Consider the following 20,586-nt stretch of genomic DNA (forward strand, 5'->3'; position numbering starts at 1 on the left):
CTTAGCAGTTTCTTACATGTGTCTTGAGTTATAAAATGAAAACTGGTTAATCGAATACCAGTTAATTAGGAATCTTAACCATGCTGTCCAGGATTTTTATAAAATTTCTTATAATATAGCTAGATTATTTTATGAAAGCCTCAGCTCTTTAAAATGTTGGCATTAACCCAAAGGTCTAAAATTTTGTGCTGCAAATAATGGATACTCAAATTGCTTATCATTTAGCTAAAGGAAACGACTCGGTTTTATGTGATTTGTCTGCCTTTCATTTTCTTCATTTCACAGAAAATTCTATGTTGCATGGTTATATGATAGCATATTCTAAAACTTTTTAATGAAAATTTCTTTAAAATATTCCATATTAATTTATTGTATATTTTGATAATTTTAATATTGCTATTCACATATTAAATTTAGTTTCTATTATTGAAGACTATGGATCTTTAATCATATATCGTAAAGGGAACTTCTGTCTGTTTGTCTGAAGCTTTGAGTTAACGGTGTAGCCTGTAGTCAGGAGATTAGATGATGCTGATGGCTTTCTAAGATTTTCACCTACTGGGAGTAGGTTGTGGGGCTAAGTTAAGAAGCATTTTCAGTTTCTTCTCAGGGCAGCAGCATTGATTTCCTCCAGGCGGTGCTGAAAGTGCTCAGAAGGAAAGGACAACTTGGCAATTTCCCTTCGCAGTTGAAATACCTGTGACTTTAGTGGTGGTTGTGGCAGGCACAGGCTTCCACGTCTTCCATCTACTGGAATACTTTTTTGGAATAGACCATTGGAGACATGATTAGATAATATGTCTTTTTAAATCTCATAAATTACTGTGCAGCATGATAATGGCATCTTGTTAATATTTGAATTACCAAAATGATTCAGAAAGGACATTGAAGGTCTAAATTTTTGTGAATTTGTTGTTATACATGGTATGTCTGGTATATGTGTAAATGTGTATGTATGTATAAGGAGAGAGAAAGAAGACTGAGCTATTGCTTTAAATATTTCCAAGGTTTTTGAAGTATTTAAACTTACATTATAGTCTTACATTCCCATGGGGATATTTGTTTCTTTGGTTAGCTACAGAAAATAAAAGATTCTTTTGACATTATTGTTGAGAATCTTTTTTTTTTTTTTTTTTTAAAGAGCAGAATTCGTTTTGTTGTAATATCAAGCCAACTCTGGCCCAGCACAGTGCCACTCTTTTAGCCTGGTAAATTTTGTGTTAAGTGGTAAGAATTTATGTGAACTTTATGTAATAGGTTGAAAGCATATACCATATGTGACTTATTTTCTATTTCTATAACTGTTATTATGAGTCATTATAGACAGAATCAAATGTTTAAGCAACATACGTAGCCAAGAATTCCTTATATAGTAAAAGTATTAATGACATGTTGTAAACTATTTATATTCAGAATAATTTCTTTAGTTTTATTCTTCTTTGAATTAAAACCCAAAAATTAATATTTATTCTTATACTGAATCATTTTCACCAACATATTTGAGTTTTATGTTCTATATCTGAGTACAGAGTAGTAACTGACTTATTTGCTATCTGTATAATAGGAAAAAGAAGAGCATTTTTTTTGTAGGAGTACATCAGAAATAACAAAAGTTCCTAAGGGCTATTTCAGGCTTGATCTCTAAATTATTTGTTTTTTAAAAGATTGTTTTTCAAGGATTTATTGGTAACATTTGCAACACAAATAGAGTACCTACTGTGTGCTAGGCACTTATTACAAGGGGTGAAGCTACGATGTTGAGAGACAGCACTGTGTGTGCTTTTGGAAAGCTCCCGTCTAGGAGGACACAGATGAGTCACCAGAAGAGTTATAATACAGTATGGCACGTGTTCTCATAATGGTGTAAACAAAGAACTGTTGCTTAGGAATTTTTACTTTGATTTTGAATTTTGAATCCATTTTGGGTTTAGTTTTTCATTGGACCTAATTATGATGCATGAAAGGAAAATATCCAGTCACTTTATATAGTAGATATTAATCGCTTCTCAGCCTTTTGGCTGAGATCAAGTGTATAGTAGATATTAAACCTTCAACAAATTAAGCATATTTTATTCTAATTTCTCTGATTTTACTAGACAAGTGATACTGGATACTAAATCTTACAAACCTGTTATTTTGAGGTGTTGTTTAGGACCTGAGATTAAAGAAACAATTATGGGTTTAGGTGTGTAGAGAGCTACAGTTTTTGTGTATGTAAAATGTGTTGATTCAGGGGCGCCTGGGTGGCTCAGTCAATTAAGTGTCTGATTCGACTCAGGTCATGATCTCGCAGTTTGTGAATTTGAGCCCCACGTCAGGCTCTGTGCTGTCAGCTTGGATCCTGGAACCCACTTCAGATTGATTCTCTCTCTCTCTCTCTCTCTCTCTCTCTCTGCCCTTTCTCTGTTTGTTCTCTGTCTCTCTCTCTCAAAAATAAATAACCATTAAAAAAATTTTTTTAAATGTGTTCTTATATGTGGATATCATCTACATCTCTTGCATAAATGTTTTTATCTCCAAAGTTAAATTTGCATGTTAGAATGAATAAAATTCTAATTAGACCTGCTTTTGAAATATGTAAGCTATTGTATAACATTATTTTTCTTCTTAAAACCCAGACTAAAATTCAGCTTTGCCAAAACTATGCTGTCATATTTAACTTCCTTTTGATATACTTTGATATACTATTTCTGTTAAATAAAAAAAAAAAAAAGAAAATGCTACCAGTATGTCTTATTTATAAATTCATAGAGTACCTTTTGTCCAGTCATTGAAGCCTTGACTTTTGTTTCTCATGTATTACAAAGAGTTATTTTCAATTTGATCTTTGTGTCCAAAGTTTTGGTGTTTTAACTCTAATGTGTAAGTTGTATGAGTTAACAGTCTTGTCTATGGCCTCTAGATTTTGCATCATGCATACAATGACACAGATTTTTGTAAAAATTTCTCATGATTCTTGAGAGTCATGTACATGTTGTTTTAGAAATGGTGGTGGGGTGCACATGCATTTTTAAAATATGGATTTGGAATTTGTTAAAGGGTAAATAATGACATAGAGATTTAACTTCCTTCCATCCAGATGAATACTCAGTTGTCCTGATATCATTTATGAAATAATTTTTTTCTGGTGTTTTGAAATGCTTCTTTTTTCTCTTCCTTGTACCATTTGTCTGTCCCTGTTCCTGTGACCTTATTGTTTTCTAGTGGGAGAAAGACTAACAATAAACGAGTAAGAAAATGATAAGTGAAGTAATTTCTATAATGAAAATAAACAGTTATGTGGTAGTGACTGGACAGCTCCTTAAAATGAGTTGTCAAGACCACGCATTCTGAGGAGCTGCCATTAACTCTGACCTGAATATCAAGAAGGGAATAGCAAAAATCTGGTGAAAGAACATTTCAGGTAGAGGAAATGCCCCGAGGTGGAAATGATCTCTATGTGTTCCACAGGTAGAAAGAATTATAGGAAATAGAGTAAATAGGGGGAAGAGTGGTGGGAGGTAACAATTGGAGAAGAGGGCTAAGGAGAAAGCATGTATGATGTAGGGATTTGTAGGCCAGGTTGAGGAATTTTGATTTTATTTGAACTGTGAAGGGAAACTACTCAAGAGCAGTGTTTTAAAATTAAAGTTGTCTAGAATGAACTTCTCTTATTTTTCTTCTGCACAAAGAGGAAGTATAGGAGCATAGGTAATTTGTATATCAAATAAATAGGTTCTTATGTAACTGGGAGCTATTTCTACATACATATGACCCTATAACAAATTTGCTTCCCTTTTAAATAACTTTACAGTTAAAGAAAGCAGACTTTTAGAATCATGTAAGTACCAAGAGTTTAGAACTTAAAGAATAAAGAATCTGTTTGCACTAAATATTTAGAACTGTTTTTAGAGAACAATTTTATGATGTGTTCTAAAATAATGTTTTTTTCTTCCGTTAAAATGTTTGTATTAGGGAACAGACATCCTTGGAAGAGGGAGAAATTCCTTGGTTACAGTACAATGAAGTCAATGAAAGCAGCAGTGATGAGGGAAATGAGCCTGCCAATGAATTTGCACAGCCAGAAGCTTTCATGCTGGATGGTAACAATAACCTTGAGGATGACTCCAGTGTGAGTGAAGACTTAGATGTGGACTGGAGGTATGTAGCAGTGTTATTACCATGGTTAATTGTTCACTGAGTAGAATTCGTTCATGATTCTAAATTATGAAAACTGAATCTCTGATCTCTCAAAAGTGTTTTTTCCCATCTTGTTAGTAGTCTTCCTCTCCTTCAGAGCTCATTCTGGATGTCACTTCCTACATGGACTCCTTCCTACTACTCCAGGCAGTGACCTCTTTTCCTCTTTGACCTTTGGCTCTCTTGAAGCCCACCTTATATCCTGGTTATTTATAAACACATGGTTTGAGGTTTCCAACCTGTAAGTTTAGCTCTATATGGTAAATATAGCACTTGGTATAATCCTTTAAAAAAAAGGAAGAGTCTTTAATAAATAGTACTTGAGGAATTTCAAAACATGTGATTAAACCAGAAGAATCATAAGAATGTAGTTATCCTTCTCTGTATGCAAAATATGGAAAATGACAATTATATCTTCCCAGATATGCTGAAAGTATTCGGTTTATGCTGACAAAGAATAATGAGCTTCAGGGAAAAGCAGCATATAACAATTAAGTGGATTATTGAATTGTTAGGTCTCATGATATAAAGGTCAGAATTTAACTGTTTTGGCTTATAGTTAGATTTATCTTTCAAACATGCAGTCGGCCTCTGGAAGTAGCTGGTTATTGAGATGTAGAAAGGATATATGGTTCAACAGATCTCTTGTTACTTTTTCTGGAGAAAATAATGGCTTGGTACTACTTTTGTTTTCATGTCTACCCAGAAATATTTTTAAGAATTTGTTTTGGTTTTCCAGCTAAAATTCCATTACAGAAAATAGAGAAAAATAAAGAAAAACTCATTTACATCACCTGATAACTCTGCAGATTTCTAGAAGTTATGATTTTGAGTCTCTTTCCATGTGTCTAGCTACTTGTTTGTGCTTCTCCAAATTGTTCCAGATATGAAACTCAGCATCTCATTGAAATCCTCCTTACTGTTTCCTATTCTCACTCCCTAGGGGGGAGCAAATTAGATGTGCGAAGCAGACTTTCATTGCCCATTTGTGGAAGTAGAAGTGGTGTTTTATCACAGCCACACAAACAATTTGTAATTCCATCTTAAACATTCTTACCTCCAAAACCCATTTTCTGGCTTCCTAACTTTATGGAAGAGCAGTGGCTCACCAGATCCCAGTTTTGCTGATCTTGGTACCACTAGCTCTCCCCCACCTCTCTTATGTCTGCCTATTACCCTCTTTCTGAACTCCTTGTGATGCTGATGATGTCTGATGCCTCCACTATGCAAAGTCATTCCTCATAATGCTCAGCAGATGACGGAATTGTCGATTTAGGTAACATCATCTGTGCATGTCTGGAGGCAATTAGGGTTTAATATGAAGAAATGTTTTCTTTTGGACATTTTCAAAATTTTATCAGAGTAATGTTTTATAGCTCCATTATGTAGATGCTCCAGTCTGTAGTTGCACTAAAATTTAATTGTTCATTTTCCCCAATGAAATAGTACAGTGAACCTTTCCCCTCATATAACTTGTTTTGTACTTCAGGTTATTTCTTTAGGACAGATTAACAGAGGTGACATTACTGAGATAAGTGGTATTTATTAAGATCTTGATATATATTTCTAAATAACTTTCAAAAAAGGTTGTTCCATATAAAAATTTGAAGAAATAATGAGGTCTTTTTTGAATATAATTTTAACTTAAACTTGAAAACTTGATTTTAGGTTCTAATTCATTGATGATCTTTCTGGATACATCTGTTATGTTAAGATTTTAGAGATGTTTGTGATTGTCTCCAAATTTGGGGAGCTTCAGTAGTTTGTTTTTTGTTTTTTGTTTTTAACATAGAAAGCATTTTAGCATTAATTTTAAGACAGACTTTTTGAAGGTTACTGTTTTGAATTTTATGTAGGTATGTAACACCTCATTATTGCTTATATGGTACTATGTCAATTTATATGGCAGTAGCTACAGACTGATAAAGTAAAATAGGATTTGACTTTCATATTAAAGTAACATGTCATTTTAACAACTAAAAGGAAAAGTCATGGCAAACAGCAGTTCTTATCTCTAGAGCGAAAACGTGACCTTTTTTTTGGTTTGTTTTACCACAACTTAAAAAAAAAAAAAGGCAAAGCTTTTTGATTCTTTAAAAGGAAATGGGAAAAAAAAAAAGGAAATGGAAAAAATGCTTTATCAAAGTTTACTTATTTGTTTTGATGACATCACAGAAGTGTTGTAGAATACCCAGAGAATATTTTATAAAATGGCCTGGTGGGAGGTGATGTGGAGAAAACATGAGTTTCAGATTTAGACAAATCTCAACTGTACCATTTATTTATTTTTTGATAACTACTTAACTCTCTATTTTCCTGGAAGAAATTGGGGTTATAATTATTAACCTATTAAGGCTGTGAGAAATTAATTCCCTGTGGCTATAACCATGGCTTAATAACAGAAATTTAAAATGTCTTTTTTTAATGTTTTATTTATTCTTGAGAGAGGGAGAGACAGAGCATGAGCGAGAGAGGGGCAGAGAGAGGGACACAGAATTTGAAACAGACTCCAGGCTCTGAGCTGTCAACAGAGCCTGACATGGGGCTCGAACTCATGAGCCATGAGATCATGACCTGAGCCAAAGTCAGACACTCAACCGACTGAGCCACCCAGGTGCCCCCCTTAATAACAGAAATTTAAAAGAATTTCCATATGTCTTTCACTAATACTCCACAAATATTAACATTTACCACATTTCTGTTATCATTCTGTCTTTCCTTTCTTTCCCTATATTTATTTTATGGTATTTCCCCCCCCCCCCACATTTATGAGTAAGTTACAAACAAGATGCCTGTTTACCCATAGTCTAGCATGAAGTCCCTAAGGACAAGGACATTTTCTTATATAACACAGTAAAATTTTCGAAATCAGGAAATTAACACTGTTAATAGTACTGTTATCTAGTCTACGGACATTATTCAGATGTCTATAGTTGTCCCACTGATGTCACCAGAGAAATTTTTTTCTAGTCCAGTTCAAGGCTACTCATTGTACTTGGTTAACATGTTTCGTGAGTCACTTTTAATCTGGAACATTTCTCGGTTTTTGTTTTCCATAACCTTGACATTTTTAAAAAGTATAGGCCATTTATTTTTTAGAATGGTTCTTAGTGTAGATTTTCCTGATGTCATGATTAGATTCAAGTTAAAAGTTTTTTAGCAGGAACGCCACAGAAACGGTGTTTTATTTTTCTTTGTTCATATCAGAAGACACGTGATGCCAAATTGTCCCATTTCTGTGATGTTAATTGCGATCATTTGCTTGAGGGGATATCTTTCAGATTTCCTCACTGTACTGTTGCCATTTTTTAAAACAAATAATAGGCATTTAGTGGGAAGATATTTTGAGACCACGTTAAATAACCTGTTTCTTCTCAAACTATCAAACTTCCATCCACTGGTTTTAGTATCATTAGTGATTTTTGTCTCAAACACTTACTACTATGTGATTGCCAGATGAATGATGCTAGAATTTTTAATGTTAGCTGATTATTTTGCAGTGACCAAATTACAGGCAGATAATATTCTTTGAATGTCTACATTTGTTTAGTCTAGAGAAGAAAAGAATTTAGAGATGGTTGACTCTAACCGTTTGAAGGAGTTTTCTGCAAAGGAAAAGGGGACATAGTTTGCACTGCTTCAGCAGGCAGAACTAGAGCACTTAACTTCACACAAGCTTCATACTTCTGATAGAGCTCTTCCGCACAGCATGTACCACCCCAGAGAGCAGTGTTTCTTCCACATGGAGTCCTGCTGGTTCCTGGATGCCACGACCATGGTGCCAGCTCTGTGCCAGGCGTGTGTGTGCATCAATGCATTTCATTTGTTTTATAGCTGAAAAAACAGTTAAATAAAATTTTCACATTATCTGACTCTGACTCAGTTCAATGTAGAGGTAAATCCCTGTGTTACTGGTTCCAGGGCTCTCCTTCCTTGCCTTGTGTCTCACTGCTAGGTGAAGGGGTTCTAGTGTCGCAGGGAAGGTTGGATTTGCTAATTTGTGGTTTAAATTCTAATTTTAAAATCTGTGATGGTATGAGGATGTTTCTTCGCACTATGTGGTGTCTGCTGATTTTTAGATGGTACTAAGCTATTATCTTCATAATAACACTCTTGTATTTCTTGGCAGTAGATTTATAATTTTAATGATGGCACAAAAGTTGACATCAAAATTATTTTGAATTGGTTTGTGTAACTGGATGTTCCTGACTGTATTCAACTTTTGATAGGACTGTAGAAGTCAACAGAAGGTTGCCTTTAGGTAGACATAATAAGCTCAGTTTTGGAGATACTAGATTTGAGGTGGTGGGTGTTAAATGAGGTAAACTGCCCCATAGAAAACTAAAAATGTAGGTCAGGAGCTCAAGAGGGAGTTTGGAATTAGGTGGAGGTTTAGATAACTGAAGACGTGGACTTGAATGTCATTGCCAAGGAGGCAAGATTAGAAAGAAGAGGACTGAGGAGTTATTTAGGGTTTCTGAATTTTGAAATAGGTATCTCCAAGACTAGAGGAAAAGAAGGAATCTGTGTATGTCTAGCGGTGGAGGAAGGAGATTGGGACCAGAATAAAACATAATGTTTTCTTCAAGGGGATTGAAATCCTTTAGTAAAAAGAAACAATAAAAATGAGCAGTCAAGAGCTAAGTATTTTTCAATCTGAATAATAATGGAGGAGGCCTAGTTTTCAGAAGAATAGAAGAGAGATTAAGAAGAAAGATTTGAGAAAATAAAATATTTTTAAGCCCAAAATAATTAAGCAGTACAAGGTAAGAGAAGGAAAAGAGGCTTTGTCTAATGATAGAATTGAAATAAATGCAGTAATTGTCTTTACCATGTTCTCCTCTAAATTTAGGTTGGAAACTCAAACAAACAAAGTATATGAGACAGAATTGGGGAGAAAAATACTACCTTTATACCAGCCTTAAGCAATCACCCGAGTTGGAACTAAGAACTAGAAACATAAAAAGAATTTTCCCACAAATTTTGTGTGTGATTGTGACAGCTTATTAGGAGAGGTAGTGGTGTCTTAGCTCCTTATGCTTAGTATTTCATTTTTCTGTTGGGTTCATCCTGCCTCTCACCACATAAGATTTATGTTAAAATATTTTAAGGTTTTCTGCTTATAGTATATTTATTGGTTTATCAGTATGCTAATATAATTATGTCTTCACCATAAAGATTTCCCTAATCATGGTTGTATTTTTTTTTTTTTTCCAGCCTGTTTGACGGCTTTGCAGATGGACTAGGAGTTGCTGAAGCTATTTCCTATGTGGATCCTCAGTTCCTCACCTACATGGCTCTAGAAGAACGCTTAGCTCAGGCTATGGAGGTATTGTAGTGACTCTGATGCCTATATATAAGTTGGTGGGATACAAAATGATAAAAATTAAAGGCTTTTTTAATTGCTTTTAGGAAAAGGTGAATAATTTTTCATCACTTTAATAGCATTTCCTGATTAATGATTGCCACTAGTTTGTGTATATAAATCACACTAGACATCCTGCCAGTTTGCCTAATTGCATTATTTCCCAGGTTTTACTGCAGAATAGAGAATGTTTTGCTTACATTTAGAAAATCGACTTTTCCTTTATTAAGTTATCTGGGTCTGTGAATCTGAATATTTTTTTAATGTTTTATTTATTTTTGACAGAGAGAGAGAGAGTGCACACAAGTGCATGGGGGAGGGCAGAGAGAGAAAGGGAGATAGGGAATCTGAAGCAGACTCCAGGCTCTGAGCTGTCAGCACAGAGCCCAATGTAGGGCTTGAACTCACGAACCATGAGATCATGACCTGAGCCAATGTTGGACGCTTAACCGACTGAGCCACCCAGGCACCCCTGAATCTGATTGCTTTACACAGACACAGGTATATTTGTAAATGAAATTGAAGATCTCTAAGGATATATTATACATCACTTCCACTTTTTTGTCCTCATAGTTTCTAAATACTACCTTGCTGCTTAATGAATATAGCAGTTTTATTTCCATTATCTCCATATACAAATACACTTAAATAAATGTAGCACATAATTTTGTTTGGCTTTCTTTTCCTTATTTGATTGCAATACAAATACTCATGATTGTATTTGCCTAAGGTCAAAAGCCCAAGCATTTTCGTGTTTGGGAACTTTCACTGCATTTGTGGATTTCATTGTTAGAAATCTTTTCTTTAAATTACTATTTCTGAAGTGATTTCCAAAGTAGAAAAACAGTAATAATGTGAATGAGTCAAAAGTGAGAGAACAAAAATAAATGAGAGAACTTATGGGACTATAACAGCATTTTATCTTGAAATTTTCTGAGGTTAGAAAGTACAGTTTAGATTCATAAAGTATACAGTGGGTAGGTAGACAGACTGACCTGTCTACACACACTTATGTACACGCACACACACTTAAGTTAGCTTTGCTGTGAGATCACTTTTTTTTTACATCTGAGTAATCTTCCATGGAGATCACTGATTGATTATGCTTTGTGTGGTGTGTTTTTTTTTTAAAGGAACCATAGAAATACTGTGTAGTAGGAGGAAAGTCAGAAAGAACATATTAAGACAATACATTTAGGACTTTTCCCAGATTATTTAACTTGCCTTAGTCAATTCTGACACATGAAATAATGGCACAGTGTGATAACTTGTGTCAGGAATATAATATGTAAAGATTAAGAATCACTAACTTTTTTGAGATAAATAAATTTTAAGTGACCACAATGGAATATATCCATTCTAGAGTCTAGTTTCACAGTGTTTACATAGTTTTTCCCATTATTATGCTAGTGGTCCATATTTTGAAAATTAAAATAGAAGTTTTCTTGTTACCAGTAGGAATTGTGACATTTGATTGGTGTCTTGAAAGAAGCACCAGAAGGATTGGTCGGGGGCAGGGCATCATACCGTGTGAAGGCACTAGCAGTGTGTGCAAAGACCAGAGTCAAGAAAGACTAGTATGTCCAGGGAACTTACAGTCCCCACATGACTTCTGCTCTTTGGGAACCCAGTGACACTGCCACTTGTCACTCTTAACCATCTGTCCTTCTGTTCTGACTAATGAGTGGTGTTGTGTCTTCCTTCCCTACAGCTTAGCAGCTTCCTCAGATTTAGTGCTCTTTATTTTATTTGAATTTGACTGAAAATCAATACAGTTCCATCTTCCTATCACTCTCTAGAAATCTTTATTTTTCTGCCTACTATGCAGTTATTTAATCATTTTGAAAAGTGAGGCCGTATTAATTTATAATTTATGATATTTTCTTTTAAATTTAACAGCATTCTTTAAATGACAGAAAAGCAATAAGACAAACTGAGTGCTTTTATTTGTTTTTCTCTCAAGCAGCCTGATCTCTTTTCAGCACTGGTTGTTTTCATTTCTCTTATTTTCCCAATACCAGACTGATCTGTTATCTCAGGTAGTGGCTATTGGTGAAAATATTGGCAACAAATATTTGCCTATACTTTTGTCTCAAATTTGAGTGAGAAAAGGACAAAATACTTAAGATCTTTAACTGTTTGAAACAATGATATTAAAGCTTTTTACTTTGAACAAGTTTTGAAAAATACTTCCCTTTGCACATTTATGTTCACATTTAAAGTTTTTTAGCATAAACCCTAAGTAATATTGTTTACCTTATTATACCTCTTTGCAATAAAAGTATGTTCAAGAATTTAAATATAAATAAAGTAGTTTAGATTGATTTAAAATTGTTAGCATCTAACTGATCAAAAACAGACTTCTAAATGTTGATAAATATTTAAATGTAAAATTTTACTGGAAATATATCTCTTAATAAGATAGAGGGAGACTTTTTCCTTCCTTATTATTTTATGAGTTAATTTTATTTATTCCTAGAATGAGATCTAGTCGAGCATCAATTTTATTTGTTTTTCATATTTATAAATGTAAACTTGAGAAACCTTGTTCACATAAATAAATTGATAGGGATGGAAGGAGTTTATCATAGCACTGTCACTTAGTTTTTCTGAGATATTTGCCCAAATCACATCAACTTGACAAGATTGTTTAGATCCTCCTTTTTTTTTTTGAAAGCAGATGACTGGAAGCCACCTACAAAATTTGTTATTTAGTTGTTAGTTCAATGTGACCCCAGTATTTGAAAGTGCCCCTTTGAATGGGTAAGAAGTATGCTTTTATTTATAAAGTGGAGAAAAGGTTAGTATAAAAAGGAATATGGGAACAGAGAACCAGCACGGTACTTTGACTGCGGGCATATTCTTCAGAAGGTCAGTTTGAGGAAGGGTTACATAAGAAAGTTAAATGAATTGAAATTTAGTCTCTTAAGACTCCATGCCCTTGGCTCCCTAGAAAGTCTTTACACACTTACAGAACACTGCCTATACACTGGGTTATAGACATTGGGAAGGTAGTACATGAACTTTAGGTTTGTGACCTTGCAGTCTTCACTTAACCTCCTTAAGCTTCAGGTCCTCATCTACAAAATGGGAGTAATAAAATTTACCTTGTGGATTGTGACACTGTGATAAAGCACTTAGCGAAATAGCTGGTGCAGTGATAAGCTCTCTTATAAATGGCTGTATTCAAAGATTTATTCAAATCAGCAGTCAGCCAGGTGGTAATCATCTAGCACATGTGGATTCAGTGATCATTGAAAATCAGTATTAAGTCACTTGTTATAAATCTTCACTTTTTAAAAACTGAATTGTGTTTTATTCTTTAAAAACTAAATTTTGTTCTGACAAAGGATTATGCTACTTTAAATCTAAATATATTCCAGTTGTGCTCTTTAGCCTATTTAATTGTCTTTCTGACACTTGGAGTGACTTTTGAAAATACACTATACTGCCTAAAGTGTAGATAGATTTTTATATTTTTACAGATTTCATAGCAGTGGTTTCAGAATGGTCTCTCTTAACTCTTGTTAATTGTACGTGACTCCAGATCACCTTAAGTATTTGTCAGTATCAAGGCAATAAATTATTTTTACATATATAAATTCCAGGTATTTATTAGCACTACAGACATGCAAATCATCATCAGAAATGAATAATGAACCTATTGCAACAAACATGTGTCGAAGCATAAGTAGCATCCCCAAATGGAACTTACTGTAAATAATATCCCTTCTTTTTTTATGTGTGGAGTAGCACAGAGGAGTTCTTGCAGTCTGTCTTGAGAAGTACACAAGGAATTGGAGGAGATTTATGGTTATAGTTATATGAGAAAGGAGGGACAAATAATAGGCTATTACCTTCTATTTTCTATTTCCTGAGGGGAAATTTTAATATAAAGAACTATAAACTATAATAGGGGATTAAAGTAACAAAGATTTGCTTAGTAAGGATTAAAGATATTTCTAAAGAATACAGAAAATGCACATGTAAGGAATGGCTCCCACACGTTAGGCTAAGATCACCTAAGAAAGAGTCTCCGCCTCCAAGGCTCGGATTCAAACTTTGATGGAGATAGCACAACTGTGGCTCACTGAATGGCAACAAAGTCACTGTAGTGCTACACTGGCAGAACTTGCTGGAAATCAGCCCTGTAGGGTGCTGCTGAGGAAAGCTGTTTATAGGGAGATGTCTCACTGGAAGCACTCTGCTCCAGAACTGTCCAAGGTGGGTGCTGGGGGAAGCTGCTGGCCGCATGCACTACAAGAGCAAGATGCTGGAGAAGCTGTGGGCGTCGGAAAGTCTGCTGCTGGAGAAAACCATGCATGCCATGGAAGCCTGGGTGAAACAGGCTCACTGGGATTAGAAGTAAAGCCCTTTTCCTCCTGCAGTGTCTTTTCAGCATCCTCTGTGAACAAAGCTTAATTAACATTGTGACAGCTATCAGAGGAAAAAAATAGCCCAAATCCTTTTTCACAGAGCTGACAAAAATAGCTAATTTGGATTTGAGGAGCAGTAATCAATAACTGGAGAACAGTCCATCCCTTTGATTACTTGGATCCCATATACACCTTTCTACACACATCTGAACTCTATTCAACAGCAATGCAACTTTATTTCCACCTAACAAGATATAGCTAGTTTTTGTTATTTTTTTCTTTAAAGTTTATCTATTTTGAGAGAGAGAGAGAGAGAGAGAAAAAGAGAATCCCAAGCAGGCTCCACACTTAGCACAAAGCCTGATGCGGGGCTCGATCCCATGAACTGAGACCCAAGCCTAAATCAGGAGTCGGGTGCTTAACCAACTGAGCCACCCAGGCACCCCACAGCTAGTCTTAAAATGAAGTTTTCACCCTTTCTCCAGAATGAACAAATGTGAACGGACTCCCAAGAGTCATTATGTCCATCACTAAATATTCACTCCACAAATTCATTCAGTCACAATGAATATTCTCTTATATAAGATTAAATTGTAAAATTAACTGCTATATGAAATAAAAATGGGAAGGAGAGAGAAAAAGACAATGGTTAGCAGATACAAATAAACACATAACAAACAGAAAATATGCAAAGCCTACTTGTCCTTGTTTTTATATTTGGTCACAGGCTATAACTGATAGCTGTGGTTTCCTTCATCCATCACCCATTCCATATTTTCTGTACCTTCAGCAAGAATCTCAGCTGCTTAGGATTCTTTACTTGGTGGAGTGACCCAAATCTACATTTTTGAAGAGTATGTGTACTTGGTCATCATGCCTTTTTGGGAGATGTCCTTACCTGATAACTACTGTGGGTATAGAAGTAATAAGACATGTACACTCCAAGTGAGATGATCACGGGATTTTTAAGTGGAGGAAGGTTGGTCTGTGGAGGATACACTACTTCTGGTAAAAGGAGGCTCAGAGTGGCTTGGAGATTCAGCATAGTCCACTGTTTCATCTGAGTCCAATCAGATATTCCCGTTTCTGAGTTTCAGAATCCTGATTTAACCAGTCAATGATTCAACTTTCAAGAAACTTCACAAGACATAATTAAACTCTGATTTTAATTCAGCAGTTCACACAATTAAATTTTGTTTTTGATTTTCAGAAATAATATGTTTGTTTTAGGGCTGTCAGGGATACTTTCTGGTTCTTATACAGTACCTTGCTCTGAGAGTTAACCGGCCTGAGTTTGTCCTTTTCTCTTTGTATGCGAGCAAGTGCACTCAAAAAGGTTCCATCCCACGTTAGTTTTTACAGTCATCATTATTGCCATAAGGTCAAGTGCAGTAACCACCTGGGCTCCCAAGACACATGTATTAGTTGGCACTTCATTGCAGTGGATCACAGTGGTAGTTTGATTGTGATTAATAAGATTATTTGTAATCAGGGTTTGTATCGATAACATTCCATTCCTGTTGGCCAGGAGCAGGAATAGCAGATCTAAGGAATAACCCTTAGGGCTGAGATAGAGTGCAACCCCCGCTACCAGGGCTGAGATCCAGACTGTGTTGGGAAGGACACAGCCATGGCGCTTAGAGAAATGTTTGTACTACTGTGCTGGCAGAACTTGCTGGAAATCTACCATATGGAACTTGGCAAAATCTGCCCACTGGAGTGCTGGAGAAACTGTTCACAGGGAGGTGACTAACTGGAAGCACACTCCTGCAAAGCCACCTAAGATGGGTGCCAGGGGAAGCTGCTGGCTACCTTACACTGCAGCTGTCAGGCACTGGGGAAACTGCATGTACTTCTGGAGCCAGGCACTGGAGAAGCTGCTTGCACGGGAGGACCTTGGCACTGGAGAAGCCATCTGTGATGCAGAAGCCCACAGTAGCGAACCCTTACACACTACAGGGGCCTGCCCAGGAAGCCCACTAGAAGAAGCAGCAAAGTTCTTCTGGGATGTCTGTCCAGAGCTCTCTACTGACAAAGCCTAAGGTCATGCCAGCTGACAAGGGAAAAGTGTTCAGAAGGCCCAGATCTATTTCACAGAACAGAAATGAAAAGTGAACTTGGGAGCTAAGAGTTAATTGAATTTCTGGCACACTTTTTCTTCGCTCTCTCTGCAAACCCAGAGTCAAATTGGCATTCAGTATTATTAACTGTATTTACTAACTCTTACGATGAACCTTTTTTGCGTTCTCTTTTTTTTGCTTTTGTCTCGGCCCTACCCTCTATTGTAAGTCATCTCAAATCCTTTTTTGGAAAGACATAATTCATTGTGAGATTATCTGGGCTAAATCCTAAAGAGTATACAAAAGGTTAACATTTGCCATCCAAGACAACACAGGGTTAACCGAATCTTCCTCCTATAAGGGAGGCCCAGTTTGCTTTTTATTGTGGTAACACACATAGTGTAAAATTTACCCCTTCTAACCATAATACAGTTAATTCGCATCAAGTACATTATAAACAATAACTCTCTGTTCCTCCTCTCCCTAGCTCATGGCAACTACCATTCCGCTTTCCATCTCTCTGAGTTTACTCCTTTAGGGACCTCATATAAGTGGAATCATACAGTATTTATCCTTCTGTGACTGGTTCATTTCACTTAGCATACGCTTTCAAGTTTCATCCATATTGTAGCATATGCCAGAATTTCCTTTCTTTTAAAGACTGAGTAATATTTCGTTGTATGTATATACCACATTTTTTTCAGTTTTATTGAAGTATAAGTGACATATAACATTGTGTAAGTTTAAGATGTACAGCATGTTGATTTGATGCACTTACATAGAACAAAATGATTATCACTGTAGGGCTAGTGACACCTCATATAATTTCTGTTTCTTGCTTGTGGGAAGAACGTTTAAGATTTTTACTCCCAGCAACTTTCAGCTATATACCACAGTATTATTAATTATAATCACCGTGCTATACATTAGATCCCCAGGATTTATTCATCTTATAACTGGAAGTTTGTACCCTTTAACCACATCTTCCTGCTTCCTACTCCTCACGCTCTGACAATCACCATTCTACTCTTGTTTCTGAGTTCAGGTTTTTTAGATTCCACATATAAATTATATGATATAGTACTTAGGTTCTGTTTTCACTTAGCAGGATTTTTTTCTTTCTTATGGCTGGAATAATATTCGTGTGTGTGTGTGTGTGTGTGTGTGTGTGTGTGTGTGTGTGTATCTCCTTTATCCATTCATCTGTCAATATATACGTAAGTTGTTTCCATACCTTGGCTATTGTGAATAATGCTGCATTGAACATGTGAGTGCAGATATCTTCAAGATCCTGATTTCATTTCCTTTAGATATATACCCACAAGTGAGATTGTTGGATCATAGGACAGTTATGTCAATTTTTGGAGGAACTTTTATACTGTTTTCCACAGTGGTGTACCAATTTACATTCCCACCAACCGTGCACAAGGGTTCGCTTATCTCCGTATTTTCTCCAACACTTCTTATTTCTTATTGTTTTGGTAATAGCCATTCCAACAGTTGTGAAGTGATAGCTCATTGTGATTTTGATTTGCATTCCTCTGATGATTCGTGATGTTGAACATCTTTTCATGTACTTACTCTTTTAATGTCTTCTTTGGGAAAATGTCTATTTAGTCCCTCTGCCCATTTTTATATCTGTCTGTCTATCTCTTTATTTACTTTTGAGTTGTATGAGTTTTCATGTTTTGGATATCAGTGCCTTACCACATACATGATTTGCAAATATTTTCTTCCACTCTGTAGGTGGGCTCTCCTTTTGTTAATGGTTTCTTTTGATACGCAGAAGCATTTTAGTTTAATGTAGTCTGCTTAGTTATTTTTGCTTTTGTTGCTGTGTCTTTATTATCATACCCAAAATTAATTGCCATGATCAGTATCAAGGACCAGTGTCAAAGAAATTTTATGGTTTCAGGTCTTAACGTTTTAGTTGGTAATCCATTTGGAGTTAATTTTTGTGAATGGTATTAAGTTAGAGGTCCAGTTTCATGCATGCAGTTATCCTGCATGTGATTATGTGGGTTTTCCAATATTATTTATTAGAGACCTTATCCTTTCTGCAATAAATATTCCTGGCTCCCTTGTCAAATATTAATTGTCCATATATGCTGGGATTTATTTCTGGATTCTTGATTCTTTTCCATTTGTATGTATGTCTGTTTTTATGCCAGTACCATACTGTTTTGATTACTATAGTTGTGTAGTATAGTTTGAAATAAATTGTATTGCTTCCAGCATTGTTCTTTGCTTTGGCCATTCAGGGTTTTTAGTGGTTCCATACAAATTTTAGGATTTTTTTTTGTATTTCTGTGAAGAATGCCATTGGAATTTTGATAGGAATTGCGTTAAATCTGTGGATTGCTTTGGGTAGTATGGACATTTTAATATTAGTTCTCCCAATTCCTTAACATGGAATATCTTTATATTATATCTTCAGTCTCTTTTATCTTTCATTTTTCAGTATACACAATCTTTCACCTTCTTGGTTAAGTTTATTGCTGAGTATTTTGTTGCTTTTGATGCTATTGCAAATGGGATTGTTTTCTTTATTCTTTTTCAAATATTTCATTATTAGTGTGAAACACAAGTGATTTCTGTATATTGATTTTGTACTATATAGCTTCCATGAATTTGTTGATTATTCCTAACAGTTTTTTGGTGGAGTCTTTAGGATTTTCTATATAAAAAAATCACATCTGCAAATAAAGACAAGTTTACTTCCCCTTTTCCCATTTGGATGCCTTTTATTTTTCTTGCCTGAATACTCTGGCTAGGACTTTTAATACTATGTTGAATAGGAGTGGTGAGAATGAGCACCCTGGTCTTGTTCTTGATCTTAAAGGAAAAGCTTTCAGCCTCTCACTGTTGGTTATAGTATTAGCTGTGCCTTGTCAAATACGGATGTCTTAATTTTATGTTAAGGTATGTTCCTTCTGTACCTAATTTGTTGAGAGCTTTTCTCATAAAAGGATGATATGTTTTGTCAAATGCTTTTTCTGCGTCTATTGAGATGATCATACGATTTTTATCTTTCATTCTCTAAATGTGGTATATCACACTTATTGATTTTTGTGTGTTACCACCTTTCTTGCATCCAGAGATAAATCCCATTTAATCATGATGTATGATCCTTTTCATGTGCTGTTGAGTTTATCTTGCTAGTACTTTATTGAGGATTTTTGCATCTGTGTGTTCATCAGGGTTATTGGGCTCTAATTTTCTTTTTCATGTCCTAATCTGGCATTGGCATCAGGGTAATGCTGGCCTCATAAAATGAGTTTGAAAGTATTGCCTCTTTCTCAATTTTTTGAAAGAGTTTGAGAAGGATTGGCTTTAATTCTTTAAATGTTTGGTAGGGTTTTCCAGGGAAACCATCTGATCCTGGGGTTTTCTTTGTCGGGAAATTTTATATTGCTGATTCAATATTCTTATGTTAGTCTGTTCAGATTTTCTATTCTTCATGTCAGTATGCTGTAAATATATGTTTCTGGAAGTTTACCCGTTTCTTGTAGTTTATCCAATTTGTTGATGTATAATTGTTTATGGTAGTCTCCTGATCCTTTGTATTTTTATAGTATCAGTTGTAACCTCTCTTTCATTTCTGATTATATTTGAGTCTCTTTTTTTCTTAGTGTAGCTAAAGGTTCATCATTTTGGTTTATTTTTTCAAAAAAACAGCTTTTTGTTTATTTTTTTATTTTCCCATTTCTACTTCATTTATTTCTGCTCTGACCTTCATTATTTCTTTCTTTCTGCCAACTTTTTACTTAGTTTTTTTTTTTCTTTTTCTGTTTCTTTAAGGTATAAATTGGGTTGTTTATTCGAGATCTTTTTTCTTAATGTAGGCATTTTTTTGCTATAAACTTCCATCTTAGAACTGCTTTTGCTTCATCGCATAAATTTTGACATGTTGTTGTTTCCATTTGCATTTGTTTCAAGATATCTTTTGATTTCTTCTTTGACCCGTAAGTTTGTTCATGAGTGTGTTGTTTAGTTTTTATGTACTTGTAAATTTTCTAATATTCTTCCTGTTGATGTTTTTGTTTCTTGCCATTTTTGTCAGACAGATAGTTGGTATGATTTCAGTCTTCTTAAATTTGCTAAAACTTGTTTTGTAACCTGTACTGTGATCTATCCTAGAGAATGTTGTGTGCACTTGAGAAGAATGTATAGTCTGTTTGTGTTTTATAGAATGTTCTGTATGTCTGTTAGAGCCATTGTATCTCAAGTGTAGCTCAAGTCTAATATTTTGTTTTTGATTTTCTATCTGGATAGTCCATTGTTTAAAGTAAGGTATTAAAGTCCCCTACTGTTATTTACTGTTGTGTAATCTCACTTCAGATCTACACTTATTTGCTTAATATACTTAGGTGCTCTAATGTTGGGTGCATATTTGTTGGTGATTACTATATCCTCTTGATGAATTCACCCTCTACCATTAAGTAATAACCTTTTTTGTCACTTGTTACCTTTTTTGGCTTGAAGTCTATTTTTTGTGATAGGAGTATAGTTACCCCTGCTCTCTTTGGTTTCCATTTTTATGGAATATCTTTTTCCATCCCGTTACTTTGAGCCTCTGTGTCCTTAAAGCTGAAGTGAGTCTCTG

The 20,586-nt window shown here is 35.1% G+C and overlaps 1 protein-coding gene across 2 annotated transcripts in view; it reads left to right on the plus strand.

The window, feature by feature from the left end:
- The window catches only part of PJA2 (praja ring finger ubiquitin ligase 2), a 69,507-nt gene that overhangs the window by 40,932 nt on the left and 7,989 nt on the right, over positions 1-20,586 (plus strand). For both annotated transcript variants that reach the window (XM_019450526.2, XM_019450527.2), the window contains 2 exons: positions 3,955-4,140; positions 9,397-9,508. In XM_019450526.2, coding sequence (XP_019306071.1) covers positions 3,955-4,140; positions 9,397-9,508 — 298 coding nt within the window. The remainder of the gene's footprint in view (positions 1-3,954; positions 4,141-9,396; positions 9,509-20,586) is intronic.

Source organism: Panthera pardus, unplaced genomic scaffold, assembly GCF_024362965.1.
Source record: "Panthera pardus isolate Hobbes unplaced genomic scaffold, ASM2436296v1 HiC_scaffold_2, whole genome shotgun sequence".
NCBI classification, from domain to species: domain Eukaryota; kingdom Metazoa; phylum Chordata; class Mammalia; order Carnivora; family Felidae; genus Panthera; species Panthera pardus.